The following is a 10340-nucleotide window of genomic DNA, read 5'->3' as shown; positions in this document are numbered from 1 at the left end:
CTTACTAGATAATGTGCATTTTCAGTCACGCAATTTGCTTTACGACTTCCAGTTTTTGCAAAATAGGCCTATTGGTTTCCACATTACTCGCGTAGTAAAGATAAGGAATGTACAAAGCGACATAATACGTAAACTGATCTCGTACTGGTAAAAGGCTGTATGTAAAAAATGTTGATTTTGGACAGTGAAATAAAAAGTAAGCTCTCCTGAATTCAGTAAAATAGTAAAGTGTGAAATAAGCCTATAATACTGCTTTTCAAGATAAGTGGCTTAGACCAAAACACTTAATTTTATTACCAACTGTATTCAGACAAAATTGAAAAAAATTACACAATTACATTGGATGGACAAGTTTGCTGCCCTTGAGTGGTAAATATTTGTTTGGATTGCTATTTTAGAATCCCGTAGAGCAGCGTCGTCAGACCTGTTTGGAATCAGTCGGATACTAACCTTTTTGAGAAGATACCAGGCACCCAGGCACAGCGAGATGAGGAGGCATATTACGTCATAGGATGAGAACTTGTAGTTGATGATGTCGGTCCTAGCGTCGCGCTCGCCACGCGTGAAGTGAATGTGGTACGATATGTTCGGGATCGACGCTGGCACAACCAGAGAGATCACCGGGCTGCACAAAAATATTATAAATGTACTAGACTACAATATCAATTACCTGAATTTGAACAATCTGTACTGCGTAACAAAATTCAGTTATCCAGAAGTAGTTCAGCCATGAATTGATTCTGAGATCTCCTCTCATAATGTACCTAAGTACTAAGGGCCAGAATTTCATAATATAAAAAGGTGGGATTGCTCAAGGCACACTTTTAAACACAAGTTTTAAATGCTTTGTATGCCAATAAACGAGTGTAAAAGCCAGTCAACTTACTTTTATACTCTAAAACCAGTATGTATAACATGTAAATACTTTAGACCCAGATGTTCGACTTTTGATATAAGGCTTCAAATGTTAGTAAAAATAATTTATCTAAAATTTCACAACGTAGTACAAGACCTAACTTTAATTTGACTTACATATTATCACTGGAATGATAAAACATCTAACACTCATTTAGAAAATATTATAGGACAGCGCATTAAGGCAATTTTTTGTAGAAAATAAACCATAAATCTAATTCTATTTGTTATATTATGGAAAAGCTGAAACATTCTAATTTTCCATACAACAAACAAAATTAGAATTATGATTTTTTTCTTAAAAAAAAAACTTTAAATCACTCGTGTTAAATTTTCCAAATGCACATTACACATTTTACCTTTCCAGCGCTGATATTAATTGAATTAAGCTTATAATGAAATTAGGACCTTCTGTTACAAATTTCCAAATGTTCATATTCAAGGACACAATTGTATTAAAAATTCATTTGTGAATTCATTGACATCTGAACACAATAATGTAATATTTAAGTGTAACTATAGTAGCTACCTAAGCAGATGGCTCAATGCAAGTACTCCGAGGAAGAAAAAGTATCCAGTGAGAAGCAGGTTAATGTACTCCTTGGAGAAGAACTGGAAGCAGATGTAGAGAGAGAAGAGTGCAACTGAAGCAATCAGAGGGAACATCAGTGCATCCTTATTCGACATTGTCTCATGCTGCTCACCAAGTTCCTGTAATAACGTCACTTAATTAGTTTTAATTGAAATAATTGCAAATTTGCTATTCATTATAATGATAATTTATTTAAAAAGGTCCCATGTCTTTTAGGTGATAAGCAAATAAAAAATGTATTTTATTCATTATTTACGGTTTAGGTGCTTGTTAAGGCTTAATTGTACGCGATTATTTCCGCAAATCCTTAGGAAATATGCCACGGTGATACGGCGTGCACCGTTCCTATTGGACGCGCGGAGAATCTGAATTACAAGGATAAGCACTCGTAGCACACTTTTATGAGGAAACGTGAAGGATGTACTCACCTTCTGTTCTTTCAGGTACTTGACTGATCTAAAAGACCCGAAAAATATGGGTAAAGTAGCCATAATTACGAGACTCAAGTATGCAATCGCGATTCCCTCAATACTTGACGGTGGCTTGTCCGTGACATTTTTCACAGCTTCTATAACACTTTCTTGAATGTTTATAGGGATTTCTGTAACTGGCTCAGCCATTTCGACGGAGGTTTTCGTCACTTCACTTCAAAAATAAGAAATGAGATGGCTTTTGACGACGGGCACTCTTTGACAAGAAATTGACAAATGTACAGTTAGTATTGTGTAGTTGGTACACGTTCATTCTAAAGACTTGCCCCTAGCTCGTCTACTCTAAAGAAACCGGTAACTTGTATGGATCAATGGCTTTTGGTTAATAGGAAATAACGATTAACTTAGAAATTTGCGTTAAATTGAGTATTAAATTTCCGCTACTTTGTATGGAAAGCAAACCTATATAATTATTAATATAAAACGAAAATCGATTGGAAATGAATTTTTCATGTGTTATGTGAGTTTTCAGTTTGAAGCAGGAATCAGTCCTACACATATAAAGACCCTAAACCCAGCTATGAAAGTAGCATAAAATGAATACCATGAAAATCATACTATAGTGGTAGGCTCTGTGCCGACTGGATAGCGACCACAGTACACACGGCGGAAAACCCTCCACAGTGAAACGCTTTTGCGAATCGCGTTCAGGGATCAGTTGGTGTACATCCAGTGCATTTGGCCAGACCGGCAAAATGATAGTGACGGAGTGAAGATATTTGTGTTTTCAATCCGTTACTCTCATCTCTGGACTGTATTCGCACTTTCCATCAGGCGCGGTGCAGTCATTTTGTCGAGTCGCAATAAAAAAAAAAAAAAAAAAAAATAGTACTGAGATACTCGAATCCAAAGTCATCAAATATAGTAATCGCAGTAACTTTCTTTGTTGGCAGCATTGACTGTCAAAATCAGCCAGCAGCAAGCAACGGATCAGACGGGATAGTACTCTTTTTGTAAAAAAATATATTTAAACACTTTCCATAAATAAACATGTTTCAATGCACAGAAATAGTGTTTAAGTTAAAATTAGTAAATTAGGCGGTAAATTTAAAAAATGGAGGTAACCAGCGGAGCTGAGGAGGCGTTTGTACGCGAGTGGATGCCTTGCTCGCACATATTGAATCTGATACCACTTCGCGTTCAGAATGGTTTGTTTTCCAACGAGTTGTGCCTGACTTGTGTGGACGCCGTTAGCGAATACATCGCACTAGGCACCAACGCGGGCATGGTGTACTGGTACGACCGGAAAAAAGGCAACATTCAGCGGCTGCGTTGTGAGGTGAGTTATCTACGCGTAAAGCATATGCTAATACTTTCCCTAACCTTGTAACACTAATATAAGCCTTTTGATGGTCAGTTAATCCAGGCAAATGACTCAAGTGATATATTATCGATTTAATAATTAATTTTCTGACAAGTTTACCTACAGAGACCCAGAAAGTTCCATATAGAAAGAAACAATATTCGCATATCTTCAAACATCGTAAATGTTTATAATGTAATAAACATGATATTGTCAATGTTGATTACATATATCTTGGAACTTGGTGTTGAATTGCAAAGATTGAAGTGCAATTCTTAGTTTTTCGAAACTACGCCTAAAAGCAATAAAGGTGGGGGGGTAATTTATAGAACTGATTGTTTTCCGTGTTGTTACTTTGTGTATATAAGTAATTAGTTATGTATGGATGGTAGGCTAGGAATAATGAGTTATAGAATTGTATAGGTAACTTTTTGTTCAATGATTGCCTCACTTTTGCCTACAATTCCACTGGCTTGGAATAGAAAATGTGGAGGTACAAAAATATGTTGATAACACTGGTTGCCAGTCTGACTTAAATGCGGCAAAGTGACTAAATAAGTTTTTGAGATAATTATCATAAAAAACCATAACCCAGTTTTAGAATATGATATATTATGATATTTCAGCTATGCATTGTTAGGGTAAGTTCTGATAAGTGGAATATGTTAACAATTTTTAAAACAGAATTTTGTGCTCTATATTTTGCTATTTAAAATGGATATTTAAACATTTGTCACTTAGTCATGTTTTAGTTTGTGGATAGCAGAACAAAGTATAGTGGGATATTATAGCATAGGATTGTTTTTATAAAGTTAAAAATTCATAATTGCACTGATTATTATACATTGAGATACTAGTTTGTGTAAAAAAGAAATGGAATCTAAGTGTAAACTGCATATGATATTTACAATTTTTTTTTAATTTGAATGGTACAGATTACAGAAAAAAAACTAACAACATTATTTATAAGCAATGAAAAGTAAAATGTTGTTAAATTTGTATTTCAATACTAACTGTACACAGCATTAAAAAATTTAAAATGGAGTGACCATATTTTTATTCATTATATCAGGATGTTTTTCAGTTGACAGAGTGGTAACCAACTCGAGACTACAGTTGAGTCCAAGGAATTTTTGTTTATGTTCAATCTTTGCATCAATAATAATAACAAATAGTAGAGTGATAACGTAAAAACAAAGAATAATTAATGATAAAACAAATAATTTGATTTTTTTCCCGCCATCAAATTTGATGCTATCCGAGACCCTTGTTCATTTGTATTTGTTGGTTTTGTTTGTATTACTTTTTTCTTTTCTTTTTTAAAATTAAGTTGCTGTTTTTAAATTCTATATAATTTACATTTTACATTGTTTTTGCAAGTTGTGTTCACTCATAAGTAGTTCTGCAATTTAGATAAGAACTTCACCAAATTGAATTTATGGCATGTTACATTGTAATAACTGTAGGTGAACCAATAAACTAAAAAAAAATGCTTAGAACAGATTACAAAAAAAAAACATATTAAATAATGGACTTTTTTTCAAATTCAAATTCAAATTCATTTATTTTTCAGACAACTTAGTCCATATTTGTTAGTAACAATAATCTTATGTGCTAAGTTAGTAGAGACAAAGAGGACAAAACAATTATAAAATAGGTGCAATTACATTATTATTATACATTATTATTATACATTATTATTATTATTACTTACATATTACATGTAACTCGGTAAACCGCCGAAAGACAGGCGAGTCCATTCTTACTTCTATCATCTTTAGGATACTATTGGTGCTCCCACGCAGTCGCAACATCTGTGACGCACTTTTTTTGCGCATGATTGCGTAAAAACCATCCACGCATGCATCCGCAAACATGCCAGATGCACTGCAAAGGCGGGGAAGCCTCAACAGAACCCTAAAGATGTTATTGTACAGTACACGCAAGGAGTTGTAAGCCCGCTGCGTAAAGTTGGTCCACAGTGCACCTGTATAAAAATTCTGACAGAATGCTCTAAAAAGCGTTATTTTTACATTAACAGAGCACTTGAAAAACCTCTGGGCCAACATGTTTTTGAATGTGGGAAGGCTATCATGAAATATATTGTGGTTGCACCAAATTATGATTATAAATTAACAGTTTACTATCCCTTCGAACACTAGGCGTAACTGGCAATTTTTATGAAAATGGATTATTTACATTACAACGTGAAATTCTTCATCAAACTACGTAAATATTTTTTTCCCTCAATTGTGGTTATATGGTATTTGTGTTAAATGGTATTTATGCTGTCTCCATCCACTTTTCTCTCATAACCAATGATAGGAATTGAGGGAAAATTAATACCTAAAATATGAATGTTTCCTTAGTATGGACATACCCATTACACCATCAATGTGTATAAATTTAAATTTTTTATTTTTTAATGGGTCTATACTTAAATTTCAATAAATAACACGTATATTCAAGTATAATCAGTTCCAAGAAGTCCCAGGATTTGTAGTAGGGAATGTCCACGTTTTTCTTTTGTATAGTTAAAGAACTCCCTCATTGCACAATAATTTTTCAAAATTTATTTTGTGACCTTGGATTCATGTCCTTCAATCGAAATGTCAAAGGTAATGAGTATAGGAAGAAACATAAAACTGTAATTAAATTTTTTCGACAGTAGATGTGATGAATTTAAATGGCATTTGTAAGTAACACCCAATTTGAAACATTAAATATTCATATTCAAACATCTTTTGGTATTTGATATTGTATAAAAACAAATCTGTTATAATTGTTTAGGCAACTAGGAAGTAGATGTGCTAATTAGAGATAAGGCTATGTGAGTAAACAGTGGTATCTGGACACTGGCCTTATCTCCACATTGATAAAATAACCAGTAAAAATACTTCAAGTGTTTCACGCTGTATTGCAAAAAAATATGATTATGGCATTGATTCTATAACTCCCAGACATTTTAAAATTTTTATTATTGTTATCCCTCTCACTTTCTATCGGTTTCAAAGTAACAGAAGCCCTAATAAAATCGGTCAGGGTAAGAATTGGGAATATGGCCACCAAGATTTGTAATAATATGATCGTTTCCATTGACCATTCAGGTATTACATATTCATTTTCAAATCTATGTAGTTGTTACATTATTTTTATGCTATATAATTACACCAATATTTATTTACTTTGCAAACAATGCAAGCACTTTAGTTACGACAAACTGGGGAGAAATATATACAGCAATTTTTGAATATGATTAATTTTTTCATAGGCTTCAACAAGTCCCATAACATATGTGAAGATAGTGAACACAGTGGACTACATGGTGGGGGCTGGCAATGAAGCTGGTCAGGTGACTGTGTTCCAAATCCCCAAAGAACACCCGGAAAATGTGCCAGACTCATTGAAACCCAAAGTTGAACCGAAGGTTGAAAGGTATGTAGACTGTGAAGTGACAATAATTACTATCGCCAAGCATGTGATTTAAATAAAATTGATAAAAACGCCCCTTGAGTTAGGTTAGTACTACCAATGAATTAAGGATTTTTGTACTGTATTTTTCTAAACATTAATGCATTAAAGCATACATGTGATTTATACTGAGAAAGGCTTTTTCGCAAAAATAGCCTTTGTCGATACAGCACGTATCGTTTGCCGGTTCTTGAACCTGAGACCCTGACCCCAGCTGACTGTGCCATTGTCGGAGAATATCGCTTTTCCCATTTGAACATAAATTTTTTAGGCTATGATATAATAATACTCAAAATTATAATACTATAAGTATAATAATAAGTATATCAATATTTGAGAATTAAATCTTAGCAATGATGCCTTTGAGGTTGTGTCACTTCGTTTTCTAGTTTGTAGGCCCCACATACTCTCGAATGCTGGTAAATAGCATAGAAGATAATTTATTGCCTCTTTGTGACTGGGACGTCTATCAATACTTTATAAAAATGGAATTATAAAGTTTCTATGCTTTATATATATATCATTATTGAACAAAATTAGTTTATTTAAAACATATTGCACCTAACCTGTGTTTCACTGTAGGCACAATATAAAATACTAAACTGCAAAACAAAATAGAAAAAAAAGGAAATTTATACACAAAAACAGGAACACCTCCATTGTTCATTCATTTAGTATCAGTAGAACTCCCTGTGAAAGAGTTCGTCCAGGGAAGTACTGCCACCTTACCTATTTCTGCCGCCAAGCAGTAATGTCTGCATTACTGTATTTTGTTTTGAAGGGTAAGGGTACTGGTGAAATTACAGGCACATGGGACTTGTCAACTTATGTCTCAGGGTGTCGGGCGCAGTGGCAGTGCCTGTCGGATCTTTCCGATTTAAAGCTCTGAATGGCACTGCAACTGTTATGGACAGGTGTGTAGCTGACCATCAAGCGCACGACTTGTTCGTCACGTCACTTGATATTTATAAAAAAACTCTTATTTTCTATACAGTTATAAAAAATAAGATATTATTGAGACGAACGTGACTGTATGACATTGATTTATTTACATTGATTATTATCTTAATTAAATTACTTTTGTTTTGATGTTCTAACTGTTGTAGATTTTAAGACTTGGTCCCGTGAAGGTGGAAGCCTATAATCAGTGGTTTATGACTATTTAATGATAATTATTAGTGTTATTTTATTATTATTATTTGGAAGTATTGGACAAGTATAATTAATAATAATAGTATAATTCGTATGCCTTGATGGTACGTCATGGCGACCATAAAATAAATGTTATCATCTTTATTGTACCCATGATGACGAATAAAATGATTTGATTTGATTTGAAGAGTACATAAGTATAGAATTCAGAGTAATGGTTGTTAAAACAAGTAGAGTTGGTAAACAACAGCAAGTTTAGTGTACTTCTGATCATTCTAGAGCTCAAAATATTTGGCTCGAAATAAACTGTATTCCTCTTACTCCACCTTAACTTACTAATAACTGCCTCCGTGGCCGAACGGTTACCATGCCGGACTGCCATGCAGAGGTCCCAGGTACGATTCCCGGCCAGGGACAAATATTTATGTCTCCTACGTTTATTTCTCTCGTGAGTTTGGGTGTAATTTGTGGTTGTCTATGTGTGTGTCCATGGCACCCGCGACTCAGGGCTTCCCGAGTGCGTTGCTAGTATGTTGAATGTGTGCGTTATTATTATTATTATAATACTTAATGATTGTTTTAGGTATACAATAGGAGATCTTCACAAAAGCAAAATCACAGCAATCGAGTGGTCCAAAAATGGGATGCGGCTGTTCTCCGGTGATAAGAACGGCGTCATTATCATGACTGAAATTGACTTCTATATGGTGAGATTACTTGAGCTTAGTTATTATAAAATATTCATAGTAAAAATATGGCCGAGCTCTGTTAGAACTTTTAATTCAAGTGACAACATCGTAAAACAAAAGTATAAAATTCTTTGTTACTCCACAAAGTCTGCGATTATTGTGGAATATATACGAATAAAAGCCAACGCTAACCTGAGGGTCGAGTGGTTGAGGTATCGCCAACATGTGGATTTTAATTCATTTGTGGTGAGAGTACCAACATAACATCTGTCGACCTTGAAGACAGAGGCGTTTTGGCCGAAGGGTGTCATGTAGCCACGTCTCCGACGCCGGTTACCGGGTACCCGCGTTGCGTTACACTTCGCAGACCATAATGTAAACAATTATGTTTAATAACGTTTTATCTTCGTGTTCGATATTATTTGTATTGTATTAACAATTATAACAAATTAGTGGAGTAAGTACACAATAAAATATTTGAATATCATGGTGTGGTATGACATCTACTTCCGGAAATCCGAAAAAGTAATTAATTCACATTTGGAGGTTTTAACCTCTATGTCACTTCTTGTGTCTACATATATGTAGACAGTTATCTACTCATTTGGAACACCCTATTCCGACCATTGTTTATAAATCTGTAAGGCTCTCGGCATGAGTCTCCATGTAGCGCTCCACTATGCCAAAGACCGCCACAGATGGCGCTGCGTCGTCATGCAGAAATTGTTTTCTTGGGGGAACCATGATCCTCATTAATAAGGAATACGACGCGAGGAGGAAAAATCGGATGACGTTACAATGATGTGACACCCACCACACACATCCACGCGCACACACGCACACGCACACGCACACGACTCGTCGTCACATTGTTTACTATAATAGCGTATTTACTTTTAATTTAAAAACCTTTTTTTTTTATTGTGTAGGGCCTGGAGATCTGTAACACGGGTCTAGTTACCTAGTATGGACTCCGGTCTCTCACTTAAGGTAGTTAACTTGTAGCTTATTTTAAATAATAATCAATCTGGAATTATGCAATTTTCCTTTTGTGACAGTGGAATAAATAATTATGTTATAATTATTATTATTCACCTTCATCTGATGCTGTAACCAGGACGGTCTGCAAACTACCCAACTCCTCAACTACTTGCAGTCCGTTCGTCCGACATGGACCAAATAAATTATTAAATTTCGAGTCACTTTTGTATCTCAATCGTCATTGAAAAAATGTTTCATGTCGATATTGATATAGGAAACTAAATGGTATTTTTGCAAGATTGTTTTTTATCGTAACGTGGGTGCAATGCGCCTCTTATGAATGCCTATGTCGGGGGTCTCGCGATACAAGTGCGTAAATCAGTAAAACATTTTTCTACTAATGACACAGTTGATAACATACCGTTTAATATGTTTATGTCATATCTTCCTTCTTCTTTTGTATAAACGTTATAGTGACACACTTATTTGCATGCATTTCATCCTGGGGTGGTGTATCAAAAACGACTCTTATGAAACTGGAAGTGGCTCAACAAGCGGTTTTGAAAGTGGCGTCATTCCGACCATTCCTTTTTCCAACTCGAGAACTTTTCCGAGATTGGCAAGTTCTATCCGTACGCCAACTATTTGTTCTGTACACCATCCTGAGGGTACATTCGCAGACATCTTACGATCGATGCGCACACACACACACACACACACACACACACACACACACACACACACAC

At 34.9% G+C, this 10340-nt stretch overlaps 2 protein-coding genes across 2 annotated transcripts; one reads left to right on the top strand and one right to left on the bottom strand.

The window, feature by feature from the left end:
• Positions 1-338: 338 nt before the first annotated feature.
• LOC113238950 (minor histocompatibility antigen H13-like) lies at positions 339-2188 on the bottom strand (the record flags this gene model as incomplete). The annotated part of the gene is made up of 3 exons (XM_026475811.1): positions 1936-2188; positions 1445-1626; positions 339-625 (listed from the first exon to the last, which is right to left on the bottom strand). Coding segments are annotated over exons 1-3 (661 nt in total), but the record flags the coding sequence as incomplete, so codon positions are not given.
• Positions 2189-3052: 864 nt separating this feature from the next.
• On the top strand, positions 3053-8631 carry LOC113238959 (WD repeat-containing protein CG11141-like; the record flags this gene model as incomplete). Its single annotated transcript, XM_026475823.1, has 3 exons — positions 3053-3277; positions 6573-6736; positions 8508-8631. Coding segments are annotated over exons 1-3 (513 nt in total), but the record flags the coding sequence as incomplete, so codon positions are not given.
• Positions 8632-10340: the final 1709 nt, after the last annotated feature.

The sequence above is a fragment of the Hyposmocoma kahamanoa genome, unplaced genomic scaffold (genome assembly GCF_003589595.1).
Source record: "Hyposmocoma kahamanoa isolate Upper Pololo Valley unplaced genomic scaffold, ASM358959v1 109674, whole genome shotgun sequence".
Taxonomy (NCBI): Eukaryota; Metazoa; Arthropoda; class Insecta; order Lepidoptera; family Cosmopterigidae; genus Hyposmocoma; species Hyposmocoma kahamanoa.
Note: the sequence above shows the minus strand (reverse complement) of the source record. Positions and strands in the feature narration are given on the sequence as shown.